The sequence below is a fragment of the Microtus pennsylvanicus genome, chromosome 4, assembly GCF_037038515.1.
Source record: "Microtus pennsylvanicus isolate mMicPen1 chromosome 4, mMicPen1.hap1, whole genome shotgun sequence".
NCBI lineage: Eukaryota > Metazoa > Chordata > Mammalia > Rodentia > Cricetidae > Microtus > Microtus pennsylvanicus.
Window position 1 is genome coordinate 19,894,431 of NC_134582.1, and position 21,374 is coordinate 19,915,804.

The following is a 21,374-nucleotide window of genomic DNA, read 5'->3' on the forward strand; positions in this document are numbered from 1 at the left end:
AGGCATAAAGAAAGGCCTAAGGGTTTGATAACTAGTAGTATCACAAGGGGAATTCTGGCCACACATATATAATGGTAAGAGTGCATTCGGTGTGGCTGGATTTGTGGTAGACCCTGGTCTCTGAAGTCCAGGGAGCTGCATCACATGATGAATGGATCTCAAATGACTGTAGTGTGCTCAGAGGACGTTCACATTGATATACATGGGGAAATATGCTGGACAAGTAGCATGGAGTTGGAATATAAAGATCCTCAGAAACCAGGGAGAGAGTTAGGGTTCATACAGAGGACATGAGGTAGGGCCATGGAGGAAACAGAACAAGAGGATAGCCTTGGCCACAGTGACGTGGGACCAGGACTGTGGCCATCACTAGAGCTCACTGGCCATTATTCAGGTGAATGTGGCTATGGCCTGGCTATGAGCAAGGCTGGTCAGACAGAAATAGAAGCAGGGAGAAGCATATGGCTGCTGACAGGCCTTGACATTCGGAAACAGTGAGTGAATCGGGATGTAAGCCAAGACAGTTTAGAGAAACAAGACAAGCAACTCAGAAGATGTTGGTTTTGGAAAAACACAGATGGCTCCTTTTCAGATGTTTTGACTTTGAACGGTTTCTGAGATCCCTTGGTGATGATTTCCTGGGGTCACTGGAAAATGGACTTGGACTGGAGTAGGAGATCAGACTAAGGATGCGGGTTCTGGAATCAGAAATTCCAGTAAATGCCACAGTGAAGGCTGCCTGCGCACGTATGCGCTCTCTCTCTCTCTCTCTCTCTCTCTCTCTCTCTCTCTCTCTCTCTCTCACACACACACACACACACACACACACACACACACACACACAACTCAGAGGCTAGAATTGAGCAAACCTCAATTAAAAAGGAGTTGAGGAGGAGTGGACCTGACTTGGGAGACTGGCTTATGCTAACTTTCGCTTGTATCTGGGGCAGTAGTAACCACTTTACTGACAGCAGAGATGTAGGTTTTTGGTTCCCAGCTTCCCCTTCTCAGAGATGATGACTATAAGTTGGATCATCAGTCTGCCTGTCATGGGAACTGCCTCAAGATGCCTAGCCATCTTGAAGGGCAAAGGGTTGATGCTTACTGACTCTGTATGCATGTGTATGGCTCTTTCATTGAAGGTCACTTCTCCAGCTAAAGTTGGCAACTCACCACGTGCTCTCACGCTGGGATTGTTGTCTGTTCCTCTTTACCTTTTTAGGAAGTGTGTGTGTGGGGGGGGTATCTTAGTTTTCTTGAGTTTCATGAGCAGCAGCCATGGACTGAGTGACTTCTTAGGACATCAGACATGGACACGGTTGCACTCTGGGAGACCAGACATCTGAGATCCGGATGTCAGGAAGGTTAAGTCCTCCTGGAGACCTTGAGGGAGGGACTCTCCTTTACCACCCCTCACTTGCTGCTGCTGGTGCAACAATCCCTAGTGTTTCTGACATGTCAGTAACTCACTTCTGTCTCTGCCTCCATATTTACATGTCTACCTTCTTTCCACCTTCTGGCCTCTCACTCAAACGCAGTTATTAGATCTAGAATGATCTCACCTCACCCCTTATTTGCCTCTTCAGAGACCTCATTTCACAGTAAGAGCATAGTCTGAGGTTTTTTGGTGGACAAGAATTTTTGGAAGTGAATGCCATTCAATCTTCATATTTCTGCTGTGCCTGGCTCCAAGGGTTTGCCTTTGACCTCGCTCGTCATTCCTCTACACCACTACCCCCAACCCAAGCACTTACAGTTTAGTCTCTGTGCAAGCAATCCCTCCATGAATTATCCTAATCTCACTTTGCCCCCTGTCTTGGATTAGGATTCACACTGGTAAACATGCTTTTTGGTTTGTTTGCTTTTAAAAAAAAAATAATGTCTTAACTCATAGGTAAAACCTGCATGGAAATGAATTCATCTCCCTTTGGGGGCTTGGTATCCAGGAGAGTTAGTCTTAAGTCTAGTGCTCTGCAGCTGAAGATCTCTTCGGCCCAAATTTCTACTAGTATTTCTCTTTCATTCTGAATGACTCTTTTGTTTTCATCTTAGCATTCCTTTATTAATTAGTTTAGGAGATATGAAATGGGGTAAGTTAGTAAGAAAAGTGCTGGTTCTCCGAGTCCCCCTTTCTCTTGCCAAATCAGATTCGTATGTCTCTTTTTTCACGTTCAGGGACGGGTGCACAGTGGCTAATCTAAAGCAGGATGCCTGTGTTCACACTCCTTGATCGTGACCGAAAGGAATGTCGAAGCAGTTTTTCCTGTGAGTGCGGTTCTGTGTCTTGTACGCCATTGTGATCACTCAAGTTTAGGATAAACACTTGATAGCATAGCTAATCCAGCGCATGGCATCAGGCCCAGCAAGAGCCCCGCTTATCCTTCGGGGCTATCTCCGGGTTTCATGTTTAGTTTGAAGATGTCATCATGTGGAACCCTGGGAAAATGAAGAGGGACCTGGCCGCCAAGCCATTGTTTTCAGCTGCGGGGAGTTTGAATGTGTCCCAGAGTTCTCTGCTTTCCCACTTCTCCTTCCATCCCGCTGGCCAGCTGCCAGGCATTATCAGGATAATCTGGCATTTTTCATACATCGAGAGCTGGCAGAATGCAGAGCGGCTCTCACTCCGCCAATGTAGCCCTCTCGTTCTGCAATGAGGAAATGACCCGGAGAAGTGCGTCGGCCTCCCAGTGTCCCAGGAGGCATTCCTGCTACAAGCAAGCAGGGAGCCCAGGGCTTCACTTCCCTAACCGTGACCTTTCTGCTGTGATTTGCTACATAACTTTTACACAGCCACAATGCCACAGACAGCAAGTGCTGTAGTGGTGTAAGAGGGGAGGATGTCACAGTTTTTCATGGCTTAGAGAACGAAAGAAGACCTCAGAGTGGGAGGAGGGACTGGAGGGGCAGGGGGGTTTAGCCTCCAGCAGGTTGTCAGTGGAGAGAACTTTCCCTGGAGTTTGCCTAAGGGTACTTCTAAAACACACCTGCTTTAATTTGCTAATCAACATAATTGAGACTCCCAGTCTTTAAGTAAGTGAGGAAAGGAATAGTAAAACCCTTAATTAAGAAAATTGTTTTCAGGCTAAGAAAAAAGTAGATATTCTAGGGTCAGATACTGCTATCAATAATGGCTGAGTTCTGCTGAGGAAAATACTTTTTATAAAACTAGATTACAAAATCAAGAAAACATGCATAGAGCTAGAATCTAATTACTTAAATCTAGTTTCTTGGAATTAGTCCAGAAATCCATAAAAGCCAAGAATTCTAGTATAGAATTATTTAGGTCGGTTACAACAAGGCCCTACACATATATATTTCGTTGTCAAAAACTCAATGATCTTGGTAATTTTTTTCCACCCATGGGATCTTGCTTAGTCAGAGCGTAAAGGGCTTGGAAGTCTAAGATATGTTTAGTACTTACTTCTGCCAGGTCCGGAGGAAGATGCTGAGATGAACACAAAGAGACCCATGCCTTCTAAAAGCCTATGGCCCACATTGGCAGATGAATGTGTCAACCAAAGATATCTGAAGGAGGAAAGAGAAAATGTTTTACAGAGGGCATCTCTGGCTTGGACCAGGAAACAGACAGTAGGGGGTGTGGATGAGGCCCTCCGGCCAATAGGGAGCTATCGTTGGGGTAATTGATGTGACTGCATCAAAGCAAGGGAGGACGGAGAAAAGCCCGAAAGAGTGGAGTGGGCCACTTCCACTCTGTAAGAGATTCCAATGTGACTTTTGGACAATGGGAGTGGAAAGATTATATTGCATAGGGTGTGTGCATATGCGTGCACGCATGTGTATGCATGTGTGTGCGTGTAAAATGTTTGCACTTGACAAAGTAGAGACTAAGCCTGGCAGCAGGAAGATCAATTAGGAGGCTCTGAAAAGGGAGATTTTAAGGTCTGTACTGAGAAAACCAGTAGCAGAGATGGTGGAAGGCGGCAGAATCATGTCCAGAGGTCAGTGCCAGCATAGGTTTATGTTATAGGATAATATAGGCTTTGGAGTCAGATACCTGGGCATAATTCCAATCCAGTCACTTGCTGGTTACATGAGCTGGCCAAGGTGCTCAACCTCTACAAACCTCGGTTTCCTGCTGGAATGCCCTTCCACGGCACTATCCTCCTGCCTGGTGTACTGACAGCGAGAGTGAGCTCATAGCCCTCACTCAGGGAAGAACAAAACTGTCTCTGGTGCCTTCTCCCCAGGTACCCTGACTTCCAAGTTTTCTTTCTGGTGCCCTTACTGCCATTGACACTTGATGGTATGTGTGTGGGAACTCAATTTCCATTCATGCTGTTCAGATTTACCATGTCACTGCTACCATCTGTACCGACAGCTGAGTGGATGGTGTCACCGCTTCACCATAAGCTGGTCCCTCAACGGAATAGGCACAACCCATTTCCTACAGAGAGGGAAAGCAGGGCAGGGCATTAGCCTAAAGGAACCTGGAGCCAGTCTATATGAGACAGCCTCTCGTTTTGCTGCCTTTGCGGAACTGTTTGGAGGTCTCCGTCCCTTCGTAAGGGAATTTGTTATTTCATGGGGGACGTAGAATGTTATGTGTCCTCTGATGGAAGAGACAGCTTGAAACTGGAATGGCTTCAGCAGCCCTTCCTCCCTGCCAGAGAGTTAAGACTGTTTGATTTCGGCATCCTAGCAACCAAATCACCACCAGTGGACCGGCATGGCGTTTGTATAGCTCCTCTCTGGCACGCCTTCCCTTTCGAAAATGGAATTTATGGCTTTGTCCCTAATGGGCCTTTCACCCCCTCCCCTAGAGGAAATTCAACCCACAATGCCAAGTCATGTAAGCTGAAGAATTCCAAGGCTGCGAGTCCAGTTCAAGTGCACGGGGCATGTGTTTGCCGCTGCCAGCTGCCCTCTGGCTCCCCTTTGTTTAGATAAATAATTGAAAGTGTGCCATTTACAAGGCTGGGGCCCGAGAGCCACACGAAGGAATCTGGCTGAAGCCCTCTTAATTGGAAGCAGGAGATAACCAGAGACACAGCACGGTGCTCTCTTGACATCTTAACTGCAGATAGGGCGATGGTTTGCTTGGAGCTGTCGGTTGCCTGAATCCCAGGGTAACCCCGGTCGGACTCTTACCTGTTATAAAAGCAAACCACCTTCCTGGGTCCCACAGGGAGTTGGCAAGAGTGTAAGATACTGATGTGGAGCACAGCTGGGGTCAGGCTGGGGCTGAAGAAAGCACTGCACAAGGCCTGGAGTCTAAAGCATCATAGCCCAGCTCTCAGTGTTGGGTAGCTTAAGAAATGCTTGTTCCAGCCCAGAGAGTGCCCACAGTGACCTCTCAGAGCTAAGTTACAAAGAGGAAAATGGCCATTTCACAGGTCTGTGAGGCTCTGCAAGGTGACATTCTGCTGATACCAGAGGCTTAGTATGTGACCCTTCAACACAATTTCAAAACAGAACCTGATTCTGGTTGGCTTCATTAGGGCATCCTTGGGCCTGTGTGTGGTCTAGGTGGTCCTTAGCATAGTGTTATGACTTTTCCTGTGAATTATCTGTTCACTCCGGTAGCCTCCAGTGGGGGTGGAGGTGGGGCCTAAGCCCTGACTTATAGAACTAACTCATGTAGGAATGGTCCATGGATCTCTCTCTCTCTCTCTCTCTCTCTCTCTCTCTCTCTCTCTCTCTCTCTCTCTCTCTCTGTCTCTCTCTCTCTCTCTCTCTCTCTCTCTCTTTCTCTCTCTTTCTCTCTCTCTCTCTCTCTCACACACACACACACTGATAGTTTTTTCCATGCTTGTCTGAAGGTCTTGCTCCAAAAGGGAAGTCTCTAACACAACCATGGCTCCATTAAAAGGCTTTTGTTTGTTGTATGTACCTGGGCCCACACTGCCCAGCAGACTTCCAGCCCCCAAGGGATCTCAGGATCTTTCCAGTGTTGAAGTGGCACCTCAGGCACAACGGACCACTGTTTATCTGACAGAGGACAGTGTTTATCTAGTGCTCTTAATCACACAGCAGAATGTACCTTTCCTGCCTGCCCCACAAACATCACTGTCACCACAATGTTTGAGACTGGGATGGGGGCAGGGTGCTGAAAACCTCAGTATTTGGCATTCTTTATCTTATTATAGTGCCCAGAGCATAAGTTATGCCCCTGAGTTGGAACCATCCTATTAACTGGTAATGTAAAGTTTTGGTTATTCTAGTGTCTAGTTCTCTCCATCGACTCTTGCTTGGTTGTTTCTTAGCATTTAATGATGGGCATGTCTATCAGTGGGCTTGTTGGCACTGTTTGGAATTCAAGGGTGAAGACCGAGCCCATCATGGTCGGTTTCCAAGGCTACACATGTCTTTGAATCATCAATCACATGGCACCATTTGCTCTTTGTCTTAAATGCCATACGTAGGTTGGGAAAGCAACACTGTTCTCGCCAAGGTTAGGGGTCACTTGGCCATAGGATACCCCAGAAGACCAGATGGAAAAGCATTTCAGATATCTAGGGGAGGCAAGATGCTAATAATACAAAACTGGCCAACTCTGTTAAGCAAACCCGTTGTTTACTAGTGATAGTGTTCCTTTTCCCATGGAGCCCACAGGAGTATTGCTTTGGCTGGAGACAGCTGCAGGGGAGGCCAAGTAGAAGACAGAATAACAAGGCATTGCCAGTGAACACGCATGGAAGTTCTGCATTAGGAATAAAAGAACTTCCGCATTGCCTAAAGCAGGCTCACGTTTCCAAAGCATGTTCTCTGACTCTTCTCCTTGCTCTGCTTGGTACAGACGGGATCTTGTGTTGATTATGACTCCAAGACTTTCTCAAGGCCATGCGTAAATAATTCATTAATGCTATAAAACACCTGGACACCCAACAGATCTTAGTAGAACTGAAGTTTCTGTATGCTCAGGGAGGCTTCTGTCTGAACTTTCTGTGTGACTTCTGTCCACGATTAAAAAAAAAAATAACGTAGATAAAACATAACTCCCTGAAGCCCACCTGGACTGAATCCCCAAGTCAAAAGACCTTTTACAGCTACTTCTCCAAATGGGGTCTTTTATATGTTACTAGGCTAGCTGGAAAAGAGCACAATCTTAGTGGCAAGTGACAGGGATGAGATGAATGACAGGAAAGAAGGGAGTTTGGGTCAGGATACCAGGAGAGAGGCCTTCTTCAGCTCGACTGCTCTAATCTCTCTCACCTATACCAGGTTCTTCTCTTCCTCACCCCTTCTCTTGGGACGTTGACTCCGTCTGCCCACTTGGGACCCCTTTTCCACTGCCTGAGCTCAGCTCTGCTTCTGGAACTGTCTATCCCAGGCGGTGCTGTACGCGTGGCAAAGGAGTCAGCCGGCCCTATCCTTTGAGAACTGTTGATCGGGTGTGTTTTGGCATCTTGAGCATTTTCTGATCTTTAAGGTTTATGTTGATAAATATTTATGATGTTGTCCATTGTATAGGATCTTTCTGCATTTCTCTGAGGTATCTGTCGGTGGCCTGATCTTCTCCCCAGTCACCCCTGTGTGTGTGTGGTTGTGTGTATGTGTGTGGTTGTGTGTGTGTCTACGTGTATGTACATGTACACATACAGGTGCATGTGTATATGCATGCATTTGGAGACCTCAGGAACTGTCCACTTTAGTTTTCTCATTAATAAATTTTGTTCTTTGATAATTTCATACATGTATATAATAGATTTTGTTCCCCCCCCACTCATGCCCTCTCTTATCTTCCTGCCCCCTGTGCCAGCCCCACTTCTTCCCTACAAATCTCTCTCAGTATTCATGACTCTTTGTTTTCTGTCCCACTGAGTTTAACCTTGACTGTCTCTTTGGCTGTGAGTTTCACGTTATCCAATAAAGACTGGTAGAATCATTGGTTGGTACCCAACCAGATACTATGCCTTTCTGTCTCTTAGGATCTGTTAGCTGCTGTTAGTTAGTTGTACCCACTGTTCAACAGTAACTGGTAGGACCCTATGAGCCTCTCCTTTATCCACAGCTGACTACTGGCCAAGCCAGTCTTAAAAATTCCCTGTAGCCATGATGGCACACAACACCGCCAATTTTACTTGTTAATGGGCTTGATTCAGTCATCAGTCCAAGAATAGATGTTATTATGAACAGGAGTACAGCATAAATGTCCTGAGGCGGCTTTGTAGCCTTGATAAAGTAGCCTCCTTGCCAAACAGCCCTAAATTCTGGGTCCAGCTGCATCACTGTAACATCGGACGGCTTGCCTGCAGTATGTCAGCTCCAATTCTTCATCAAAAACAGCAGCGTGGATGGTATTCACCCCAGATAAAGTGGAATGTTCTTATCCCCATGGGGCAGAAGATGGTAGAACGATCTATTTGTCAGTGTTTCCTACAAGGAGCAATGCTGAGGTTATACCATTGCCAGGCAACTTTGAGTCAGTCCTTTACCTCTGCCAGTCCTTAATTCCTTTTATTCTCTGTAACACGGAAAATGGAGGAAGGAAGGAAAAGTGAGAGCCCACAGGAGACCAGGAGAGATAAAATGAGGGGTGGGGGGAGGAGAGGAAGAGGAGAGAAAGCCATCAAGTCTCTTTTTATAAATAGTATCTAAGGTTGCTTCCAAAAGAAAGAATTCCAGCCAACTTTAACTCGGTGAGAACAGGCAGAGCATCTGTGACTGTTCAGACACTGGGATGAGTGCTTGGCACAGTTGGGAGCATCCATCCGGGACCATTCAGACAGGGGGACGAGTGCTTGGCACAGTTGGGATTCAGTCTCTGCCCTCTTAGGGCTCATGGAGGCCAGAAAAGTGGTAGGTAAAGCACTCACTAGAAACCTACTGTCCTGCTTAGCTTTCCATTTCTGTGATTAAACACCATGACCAAAAGCTACAAAGGCAGAGGAGGGTTTATTTGTCTTATATATTCCAGATACAGTCCATCCCTGAAGAAAGTCAAAGGAAGAAACCTGGAGGCAGGAACTCAGAGTCCCTGGAGGAACACTGCGTAGGGGCTTATTAATCATGACTTGCTCAGCTTTCTTATATAACTTAAGACTACCAGCCTAGGGGTAGCACCACCCACAGTGGGCTGGATCCTTCTACATCAAAAGTTAATCAAGGTAATGCCACCCTGGCTTCCCTATGGGCCAATCTGGTAGAGGGGTCATTTTCTCAATGGACATTCCCTCTTCCCAGATGACATTAGCTTGTAGTCATGTGGCCGCCAATATATATGTGTGTGTGTGTGTGTGTGTGTGTGTGTATACATATATATACACACATACATATATATAGAGTGTGTGTGTGTGTGTATGTGTGTAATTATCACAGCTACCTACCTCCAAAACTGACTCAGAAAAGACAAGGGCTGTCCCCTCCCTTCTTAATAAATTATGCACCAACTTTCATGGAACCTGGATTCTTTTAGAAGTGGAAAGGTACTGTATGTTTATACAGCGATGGTGGAAATGTAAACTAGTCCAGCTAATACAGAAATCAGTACCAACGTTTCTCCACTAATCCAATGCAGTGGTCAATATACTGCTGGCTTCAACAAGAACGGCTGAGAAACTACTGAGTTCAAGCAAACTAGTAGTGAGGCTGGTGGTTAGTGTGTTACCCTGATTGCCATGTATAGCCTCTCTAAGGAGGCCTCTGCCATGGATCCTGGCATGCCATTCTGAGGTGGCCATAATGACAACATACCTGTGTTTCTCTGGCTCCTGAAATGGAGTGTATGCCCTTCCTGAGTTCTGACTTCCATGATGCTTGTGTCATCCCTAGAGACACACAGTGATTGTCACCGAGGACCAATTCCCAATCGTATTCATCTCTCTGTCGCCTGTGCTACTTGTTCATGGCAAGGGCGGCCTCTGGTCTCCAGAAGCTTTCGTTCTTATCCCAACTCAGCTAGTGATAGGGGCCATAGGCCTGCTTTCACAACTGTAAGGAACGGTTGTGGGATTTAAATAATCCATGGAAAAATCCATAGCGTGCCATATAGTAAGATCTCAATGAAGTGTTGGTTGAATTAATTGAACACTTTGAGTTTTGAAATGCTCTTCAATTTTTGAAAAGAAATTGAAATTTTATTTTTATGTCTATGAGTGCCTGGATGTGTGTCTGTGTACCGTGTGCATACAGTGCCTGAGGAAGCCAGAAGAGGGCGTCAGATTCCCTGAACTGGCGTTTATAGGCCTCTGTGAGCAAAGCCATGTGGGTTCTAGAAACTGAGCCCAGGTCCTCTGGAAAAGTAGCCAGAGGACTGCTTAACTCTTAACTGCTGAGCCATCTCTTTAGCCCCTACTCTTCAATGTTTGACTCCGATACTAAGTTATTGGTTAGAAAGTTCAGACTTTGAGTTAAATAAGTGTCTGCTCCCATGTGTAATTTGAAAGAAGAAATCCTGCTTTGGGATGAAATCCTCCCTCCAGTGGCTTAACGTCAGATGTCTTTTGTTTTCCTGCAGAGTTGTATGCATGTGTGATGTAGGGCATGGCATGTCACAGCGACCTAACCTACAAAATGAGGTCTTGATCTGTCCTCTTTTCAGACTTCCTCATTCCCAAGTGACCAACTCGTGGGCAGCAGCTTGAATGAGCAAATTGTGTCTGCACATTCTTGTGCTGAGATCTATGTGGAAATGCCCCATTTAGGTGGAAAAGTACGGAAAAGGGGCGTGGGCGCCAAGGGAACTCAACCCTCCGTGTGATGAAAGGAAAGAGCATAGCCCCGTCAAAGCTGAGCATCATTCAGGTTTGGGTTAACTTACAAGGAAGGCTCCAGACATTGGCATTTCAAGGATCAGCAGTTTGTTAGGTTCAAGGGCCCCATGCAATTTATTTCTGGAGCAAAACAAAGGCTGCGTGTTCTTTGGGCCCTTTCTGCTTACGGACCTTGCATTTTCGGTAGCCTTTCTCCCGCGGATCCAATTTGTTCTGTCATTTTGGCTTTGAATGTGTGTTATGTCCCAGGAACCAAAACCAAAAATAATAAATTACACAAGATGAATTTTTTTCCTCCTGCACAACACTGTCAGGTGTCCTTGGCTCTCTTGATAACTGCTCAGTCTTGGAGTCAGCTCCCTTGGGTATTATTTACCCACCACTCAGTGTAAATTCTCTCGCTGTAATAAAATATCTAACAAAATCAGGCTTCCAACTGACAGTTTACAAACCTAGCTGAAATTTGGGTTTCTGTCCCTGTAGAAAGGGAGTACGGTAGAACTTGACCACACTGATTCCATTCATTGGTTGAATAGGATCAAGCCCTGTTTTTCCTTTCACTTAGAGTAACGTCTTCAAAGTTTATCCACGTTATACTATGTTGGGATATGTTTATTAAGACTGAATGGTTCTCCTGCCCCCTTCTCCCTCCCTCCTTTTCTCTCTGTCTCTTCCTCTCTCTCTTTCTTTCTCTCTTTCTCTCTCTCTCTCTCTCTCTCTCTCTCTCTCTCTCTCTCTCTCTCTCTCTCTCTGTGTGTGTGTGTGTGTGTGCGCGTGTGTGTGACAGTTTGTTTATCTTCTCATCAGTGGACATCCAGGTTCATATCTTTGGGACATTGGGACTGACACTGCCATGAGCACTGTTGTACAATATCTGCTTGAAGTGAGTGCTTCCTGTCCTCTTGAAGAGGCGTGGCTAGGACCTAAGGTAACTGTTTACTTTTCTTAGGAGCCACCGTAGCATTGTCCTCGTTTGATCTTGACCATTAGCTGTGCACATACCACCAAGTTCATTACAATTCTCATATTTTTGTTGGCAAGACTTGTAATAATAAGCTTAACAAAATAGACGTGTAGATGGGGAAGTTGGGGCGTTTCTTGGTTTTGTTTTGAGTTTGTGCTTAAGGGTTGCAGTATGAAATACAGGCCTATGACATTGGCTTGGGAGCAGCACTTGATGGTCAAATCCTGTTCAAAGGCAGAACCAAGCACGCCCAGATGGGAAGTGAATCATTTTACTTGCTTCTGTTCTCAGGGCTTTGGTGTGAAAGGAATTGTGGTCGCCCATAAAGTTAGGCACAGGGCAGTAAAGATTTCAGCAGAAGGAAAAGTTTAGAAGGGGAAAGGAAAACATTCCTCGCTGGAGGGAACTTTACAGAGAAATTCAGACCCACTTGAAAACACAGAGCCCTTAAAAATGAGCCCCAAGGGGCCCTCATCCACGCACTCCCTGGAAGAATCTGTTTGGATGCTTTCTTCTCAGGCAAACTGTAGCTTGGTTAGCAGGAGGACCATAAATTATGCAAACTCTTGTGTTTTTGCTTTTTGTGTGTGTATTTAGGTTTTGTTGTGATTTTGGTTTGGGTTGTTGATTTGCTTTTTGCTTTGCTTTGCTTTCTTTTGTCTGTTTTGTTTTGGGGCTCACCTGTCTTCATCTAGGACAGACCTGTGAAGAAGTCCTAGCTCTGTTGCCATTTGGAGCCATTTCAGTGTGGCCCTCACCTTGTAGGGAAATTGTAGGCTAAGGGAGTTCTTTAACACTTGGAAATCCTAGGCCTGGACAGTATCATCTACTGATGGGCCTTTCCACTGGCTCTCTGCTTTACTGCCCCAGAATCTTGAATTTCTGGGTCCAGTTTCCCAAACCAGATATGCTTCTCCCAGGAGTGGGCAAAGGATATCTATTAGACTGCCTGGGATTTGGGAGGAAGAGGAATAAGACTTCGAAGACTGTCAGCTCACCTTGCCTGTCTTCGGGCCTCAATTGTCTTCCATAGCTGGTGTGATCCTTGTAAATCTTGCTGTGGTTCGATGGAGTGGGTGACGTTTCTCTGTTGTAACCACGTAGGTTAGAAAGTATCCCACTGCCCACCGTCAGTCTCAACCTTTCCTCAGTTAGATCATCTCTGCCCTGTGCTGTGGAGAGATAATGGTCTCCAAAGTCCTTGGGATGCGGAGTTGCAGGTTCACTTCTTATTATTACTTGGGGTTAATTTGTGACAGAACAGGGTGGAGGGATAGAGTTGTCCTTTGCTACCAAAATGAAATCAGAAGTTTCTTTCTCCCACACCATTTGGTTTTGGAAGAAGAAATGTGTCCACCTTTAAGAAGTGGCAGAAAGGTCTGCCACCAATACCCAGAGGTACTCACTACCTGGGAACCTGCTGGCTATTAGTCCTGGGAATCAAGTAGGTGATCTTCATTCTCTTTCCTGCCTGATAACCACAGTTCCCCAGTCTCCTCCCCAGCCCTGGAGCAGACCACCTGAAGGGCCTGTCTTCCTTCTCTGTCTCTATTTCCTGAGGAATCCTTAGAATCTAAGAACAGTCTAGAGAAGCATAAGGATATACTTTAAAATCCTGTACTCCACCAAATTGGAAGCCCTAAAAGAAGTGGGTAAATATCTTGATATATATCACCTAAAGGGTTGAATCAAGATCAGATAAGCAGTTTAGACAGATTTATAACCCTTCAGAAACAATAATTAAAAGACAAAAAAAAAAAGCCCAGTAGGATTCAGCACAGGATTCTTTCAGACTTTCTAAGAGGAGTTAATGCCAGTGCTCTGAAATTTTTCCAGAAAATAGAAAAAGAAAGAACATTGCCAATTCTTTTTATGAGGCTACAATTACCCTGATAACTCAACCACATAAAGACCCAACAGAGAAAGAAAATCACAGAGCAATTTTCCTTATTAACACAGATGAAAAAAATCTCAATAAAATAATTACAAACTGAATCCAAGAACACATCAAAAAGATCATCTACCATGACCAAATAGACTTCATCCCAGAAATGCAGGGGTGACTCAACATATGTAAATCCATTAAGGTGATTAAATATATAAACAGACTGAGAGACATAACCACATGATCATCTCATTAAAGGCAGAAAAGGCCTTTGACAAAATTCAACATTCCTTCATGATAAAAGTCCTTGAGAGACTAGGAATACAAGGGACATACCTAGGCATAATAAAAGAGCTTATAGCAAGCCCAGAGTCAACATCAATTTAAATGGAGAAAATCTCAAAGCATTTCCATTAAAATCAGGAACAAGACAAGGTTGTCCACTCTCTATATACTTATTCAATCCAGGGCTTGAAGTCTTTGCTACATCTATAAAACAACTGGAGGAGATCAAGGGAATACAAAAAGGAATGGAAGAAACCTAAGTATCTTTATTTGCAGATGATATGATTATATACCTAAATGACCCTAAAAACTCCACTGGGAAGCTTCTACAGCTAAGTAGTAGAATATAAAATTAACCCAAAAAGTCATAACTACTGTAAGCAAATGACAAATTGACTGAGAAGTCATGGAAACAACACCTTTCACAATAGCATCAACCAATAAATAAAATACCATGGGGTAATTTTAGGCAAGTGAAAGACTTGTACAATAAAATCTTTAAGATATTAAGAAGCACCAATGAGTTGAAAGATGCCAGGGAAATAAAGCACAACAGGACAGGCACACATATGAACTCATAGAGACTGTGGCAGCATTCACAGGGCCTGCATGGGTCTAAGTCAGATGGGGCCCAGGGCTAAGAGGGAAAGTAGACACAAGCCACCATCCCTAACTCAGACTATATCTCCAACTGATAACCACTCACAAAGAAAAAATTAGTTTTCTCTAATGAAGTCACACTTGGTATTCAAGCTGAATCTTGACCCCATGACCAGCAGTAGATGGTCAACACAAAACAAACTCCGTGGTATTTTTAGAGTTGTTGTTTTTTTTTTTTTTTTTTTTAGCAATTCAGATCTTTTGCTTATGTATTATGGTTTCTGATTTTGTGTCTGTGGGTTTTTGCTTGTGTGTACGAATGTGTATATCTCAGCATCTGTGTGTGTTTCTTGTGCTTTTTTCTTGTTTCTCGATTTCTCTGCTTTATTTTCCCCATTCTGGTTGGTTTTTATTTTGTCTTATTAATGTTGTTGCGTTGTTATTTAGATGCCAGTTTGTGTTCTAATGAGAGGAGATGGAGGGGGGAGAACCACAATCAGAATATATTGTATGAAAGAAAATCTATTTCCAATTTAAAAAGTGGGAGAAAGATGAGCTTCAGGTGAGAGCAGCCGAGAGAAATTACCTTTGCTGTTTTCTTATTGTATTGCTTAAGCTGCACCCTAAACACTATTTGGCTCCCAAGCCCAGACCTGTGCCAGCCACCTTCGTGATACTGTGCACAGTCTCTGTAGTAGTACCCTGAGGCCAATAACGTGTATCCACGTATTCCCACAGGGAAGCTGAAACCCAGCAAGTACAGGAAGCAAGCCCGAAGTTCCATCCTTAGCTCATTAAACACCAGAGCCAGAATTGTAAAGTCAATATTCCTGGACCCCAGACTAGTTCTGCATTGACTAAGTAAAGCCTGGTACTGAGGACTATAAAATAGCCAAAAACATACATCTCTCAATAAGTATAAAATCTGTGTATCTGGTACGTGAGTAGGGAAGTTATATAAGAGAAAACCCAGGCAGATCTTGGGGAAACTACACTAAGGATTTACATATTTGTCTACTGCCTCAACTGACTCTCAAGGTCCTTCTGGTCCTCTGATTCTTGGATTTTGCTAAAAGTTCTAGTCGAATGTAATGACCAGCAAACAGCCTGATGGCCTTATCTTCACTTATCTTCATCTTGTAATTTCATTTTTCCCTTCCAAATGTATGAGTGTGTGCGTGTGCACACACTCCTGACTGATGGGCTATCATTCTGGCTGTATAGATTTTACTTACAATTTTATGCATGTGCTAACTCCCAGTGACACCCAGGGGAGCCATCTTTAGACCGTCTTGATTAGCAGATGTTGCCCTTGCTATGTAATAACAATCTAATCACCACTTCCCCTTGCCAAGAAATGAGAAAAGCATCCTCGTTTGGAAACCAGCTCTAACACATGAAATGGATTAAGAAGGGCTGTCTCCCCAGAGTCCCTGCAAGCATTCTTCATCGTAGTTTGTTTTTCTTAACGATAAAAACTGCACAGTGGTGTTTGGAGTTTATTCTAACAAGCGCCTGGCTTGCATGACAAGATTTTACTTGGGCTGCCTCAACTTTTTTACATGTAAATTATGTTGTAAGAAATCTTGGGCATGGGATGATGTGTGTAGCCCATGTTTAATTTTCCTCTATTTGAGAATATTTCATTTATTTTTTAAATGGCAAACTATGATTGGTGGGTAGTTAACATGCAAAATAATGATAAGTTCCCAGGAACTCTGGGAAATGTAGGAAGGTGGCTTACATCTGAGCACCTCTTTTCTGGAACAGAGAGCTGGATGGACTCAGTGATGCCTTTAAGAAAAACTCAAAGTGCATGCTAGTTCTTAGTTAAGCTGGTGTGGAAGTGGCACGTGTTCATCCTGGGACTCGGCACTTTCCTCGAGCCTTCTGAAACATACCAGATCACTTGGACATCATTTCATCTTGTCAAAGGTTATCCAAGAAAAAGCTCAGATTACAGTGTCCCTCTGTCACCCTGGCACTGAGGGGCAGAGACATGAAGATGCCTGGAGGTCACTGGCCAGCTGTTTTGACCCAATCCATGAGCCCCAAGTTCTTTAAAACCCTAGTTTGTAAAGAAATGCATGCATATATAAATTACAATCTTGATGTCAGCCTCTAGTCTCCATGTATGTGTGTGTGTGTACATACACATAACCACAAACCACCTCCCTGCTTCTCTCAAAAGAAATAACAAAATCAGAAAAAAACCTGTTTGCACAGTACAGAGCCTTTCAAATGGTCAAAACGTGGACAATATCCAAGTGTAATATCGTGAATGAAGAGAGAGGCTGAGAGTGAGGATGGTACCATTTATTATGATCTTTCAAATGTCTTAGAGTATGTGAGAAGCTGTGTCTACGTTGTAGCACTTGCATAATAAAACCTCATGCTTAGATGCTGTTAGATCTGAGTATCAGAAACGTATGTTTTCCCCTCCACCCGACCTACTCATGCGTCACTTCAGTGTCAAACAGCAAGCAGCTTTCTAAAGAGCGACTACACGTATCTCAGTTGGTAATAGCCATAAAGTTGTAATGAGCTTTCTATATGGCTGACATTCCTTTTGGTTGCAGGCATCTTGGACTGTTTTCTACGCTGTGGAAAACTAGGCTGAGTTTCAGCTCCATAGCAGTATCAAAGGTGGATCTTCCAGTCATCACCGTCAAAGTGTTCCACATGGGCTTCCCTCGGAGTGTGATATTTTAGTGGGAGATATCGGGAAATTATGTCTAATTATGTCTTTCAGATCAATACTGTAAACTATCACTGTGGAACACTTCCAGTGTTGACATAGATTTCTGTCCCACCCAGTCCCACAGCCATTCAGTCAAAGAAACACACAGAGGCCTATGTTAAGTATAAACTGGTTGGCCTATTAGTGCAGGCTTCTTGTTAACTCTTACATCTTAAATTAGCCCATACTTCTTGTCTGTTTAGCCACATAGGTTGGTACCTTTTATCAGTGAGGCACTCTCATCTTGCTTCCTCTGTATCTGGGTGATGACTGCAGGCTGAGCCTTTCCTGTTCCCAGAATTCTCTGTTCTGGTTGCCCCACCTATACTTCTTGCCCGGCTACTGGCCAATCAGCATTTTATTAAACCAGTACAAGTGATCAATTTTTCCAGAGTACAAGTCCATTGTCCCACAGCATTCTGGCACAGTGGTCATTTGCTGTTTGTATAAAGTCCCACTTCCTTTAATGAATGAAAATCAAGGTAAGCTCTTCTTAGTTAGCTTCCACTACATCATGGCAAGGGTTACCACTTGAGCCAGTGGTCCTCAAGCACTCCTGAGTCAGTGATCTTCATGCTGCTTAAACCTGGGGGTAGTGTGTTAACTTGATGGAACTTCCTGGACAGTGAGGAGGGGTTATCACAAGCCTATGTTTTAGTATTGTGTCAGGATAGGGATTTAACTCTTCTTAGGGCCCCTCCCTGGGAAGGGCATAGTCACATGACCTTGCTATGGGAAAAAAGAAATTCCTACTTCTAGTGTCAAGCTCTCTGTGCATGGTTCTGTGATGTGGGAGTGTCATATATCAATCTGTTGATTTCATTGGTTAAGCAATAAAGAAACTGCTTGGCCCTCATAGGTTAAAACATAGGTGGGTGGAGAAAACAGAACAGAAGGCTGGGAGAAAGAAGCTGAGTCAGTGAGTCACCATGATTCTCCCACTCCAGGCAGACGCATGTTAAGATCATTCCTGGTAAGCCAGCTCATGGGCTACAGCAGATTATTAGAAATGGGCTAGTCCAGGTGCGAGAGCTAGCCTAGAAGAGGCTAGATAGAAATGGGCCAAGCGGTGTTTAAAAGAATACAGTTTCGGTGTAATTATTTCGGGTAAAGCTAGCCGGGTGGCAGGACGCAGCCCCGCTGCCTTTATTTCAACAGTTCTGACAGGAGGTGACACATGCAATGCTAGTCAATGGTAAGGTTGTTTGGCTGGTTGGGAGGGGAGTTGGTCTCCTTTTATAAAAATATACTGAAGAAGGGGTCAAGTTTATCTATTTTAGGAGGACAAGACAGGCAGAAAAAAATAGGCATAGAGAGTAAACTTTTATCTTTTTGCTCAAATCTGTTTCAAGACTATCTTGACACTATTTCTTTCTATGTGTGTGCATGCGTGTTTCACCTGCATCCTTCTCTGTATATCACATGAATGGTTGGTGCCTTTTGAGGCCAAAAAAAGAGCATTGGATCCCCTGAAACTGGAGTTATGGGTTATGAGTTGCCATGTAGATGCTGATAATCAAACCCGGGTCCTCTGGAAGAGCAGCTCTAACCCACCATTGGTTTTCATAATGACAGCTGCCTTGTGTGCTTCTGCAGAGAGACAGCCACGATGGCTTGCCTCCTTGTGAGGGACACCACAGATGCCACACTTAACCCAATTTCAGATTCTCTTGCAAATATGTTTTTGTATAACTTTTTGTACATTTTACAAGTTGAAGAGAAGGCTTAGAGGTTAAGAGCATTGAGTGTTCTTCCAGAGGTCCTGAGTTCAATTCCCATCACTATCACCTGTAATAAGATCGGGTGTCCTCTTCTGGCCTGTAGGCATACACACAGGCAGGACACTGTGTGAATAATAAATAAGCTTTACAAAGATTTATAGAGTACACACTTAATAACATTTTGTAAGCCTTGTGTTTTTATAAGAGATTTGCTAAGGCTTCTCCCACAAACAGTAATTCACTAGGCAGACAAATCATATGAGTTGACTTGAGCAATATTATAGACTGTACAAATTATCTTTATTTTATTTTATTGAAAATAGACTTTTTCATACAATGTATTCTGGTTATCATTTCCCTTCCCTCTACTCCTCCTATATCCTCCCTACCTCCCTTCCTCTTTACCTCCCTACATACCCTCTCATATGGATCCACCCCCTTTCTGCCTCTCCTTGGAAACAAACAGGTGTCTAAGAAATCATAATAAAGTAAAATAAATAAAAACAAACAAATTGTAATTAGACTAAACATCTAAACAAGAAAAAACGACAAAGGAAAAGCACAATAAGTGCATATAGACACACATGTTCAGACATACATGTTCACAAACATAAGACATATAGACACACATGTTCACACACACAGGAATCCATTTTTTAAAAAACCAAACCAGAAGCCATAATATATACACAAATGATCTATAGGTTAACAAAGGGGGGGGCTGACAGTGTTATTTGACAAAGAACCTCCAAAGATGTCATGGAGTTTATTTTCTGCCAGTCAGTCAGGTTGGATAATTACTGTTTATAAGTTTACTAATTCACTATTTTTTTAAGATAGTGTCTCACTTTGTAGCCCAGGTTGGCCTTGAACTCATACAAGATCCAACTTCCTCAGCTTCCCAAGTCCTAGAGTTATGAGTGTGTGCCATCACACCCCATTGGTTAATTCAGTGTTCTTTCCTATGTCATCTCTCCATTTTGCTGTTAAATACATATGGCAGAAACTGTTTGGGAATTTGTGGGTTTCTTTTTTAATGCTTAGATAAGTTTTATAGTTTTAGAATTTTCATTTATTATAATAATTTTCTTTTATTTATTATTATTATTTGAGAAGGGAAGGGCACATAACTCATCACACATGCAGAGGTCAAAGGACAACTTTCAGGAGTCTGTTCTCTCCTTCTACAGGGGGATTCAGGAATTGATCATCAGGCTACGTGGCAAATACTTTAACCCACTGAGCCACCCAGGTAGCCTTAGAACTTCCAATCATAAGAGTTTTCTGTTTCTTTGATGAAACATTTTATTTTTTAATTGGTTACAAGCGTATTTTCCTTTGTGTCTTCTAGCCATGTATCTGACAGCTGGGAGTGGAGTCCCGATGGTCTCTTCAGAGGGGGTCACATTTGTACAAGCATCTCCTAGCAGCCCTGTGCATCTGTGCTCTCTCAGAACTTAGGCGCTCTCCTTGATTAGATGTACATTGGAAATGGGGGTGTGGTAGGTGGTAGCCCAGGACTTTCTCTCCTCCTGTCTGTGGTCCTTCATTTATACACTAAAACTATATTGTTCTCCAGAGGCAATTAACCTACTTCATAGGACCCAGAGTATTGGTTTCGTATATTAGGTGGCAGATGCTGGTGTGTGGAAGATATGTGGTCATCTGATTTTAATATTTTTTCTTTTTAACCTCAGATTGCACCAAAAATACTCCATCTCTACTTTTCTCTGGGGTTTTTTGGACACATTATGTTATATAATATCAGTAACTATAAATAACCTTATTTTCAACTCAATATTACATCTAAGATGCTTTTTTGTTTGTCTCCTAGGAAAAAATGTTGCAAAGGATATAAATTTGTTCTTGGACAGTGTATTCCAGAAGGTACGTAATTTAATAGATGATTTTCATGACTAATGACTAGTGGCTACAATGTTCGGGTACACATGGAATGTGTGTTACCTATACATATATTATGTATGTCTAGTTATGGAAGTGATCATAATTCCATTTTTTAATGATCGGATTCTAGGTGGTGTGCTCTGTGCGAATCACCAGTGTGCTCAGATTTTAGGTTCATGCTTAGCAAACTGGCATCACATGCACTAGTTGTAACATGATTCTCTTCATGAACTCTTTACCTGCTCTTCAGCATGAAACTTCAAGCTCCTTTAGAGGACTTTCAGCAATGCTAACCAAATACACAGTCCTTCCCTAAAATTAGAAAGGTTTCAGGCTTGGCCTGATCCTCTGGGCATATGATTCAAAGTAAAGAAACAGCAGGTAGATTACATTGGACAAGATGAACAGATTTTAATTATGTTTTAATGGGCTACTTAATAGGATCTTGGGCAAATCACATTTTAAGCCTTTCTTTTTTATAGGTAGGTTTTGGTACCAAGTTAAACGGGTTTAAAAAATTTTGCCATATATAATTATACATGCGGCATTTAAGCTCACTATAAAAACACTGTGTTGTTGCTACTTCATAACACATAACAGT

The 21,374-nt window shown here is 43.4% G+C and overlaps 1 protein-coding gene across 1 annotated transcript in view; it reads left to right on the top strand.

Annotated features, from left to right (window-relative positions):
• Positions 1–21,374, top strand: part of Ccbe1 (collagen and calcium binding EGF domains 1) — a 217,228-nt gene that overhangs the window by 161,227 nt on the left and 34,627 nt on the right. Inside the window, exon 3 of the mRNA XM_075968442.1 lies at positions 20,703–20,755. Coding sequence (XP_075824557.1) covers positions 20,703–20,755 — 53 coding nt within the window. The remainder of the gene's footprint in view (positions 1–20,702; positions 20,756–21,374) is intronic.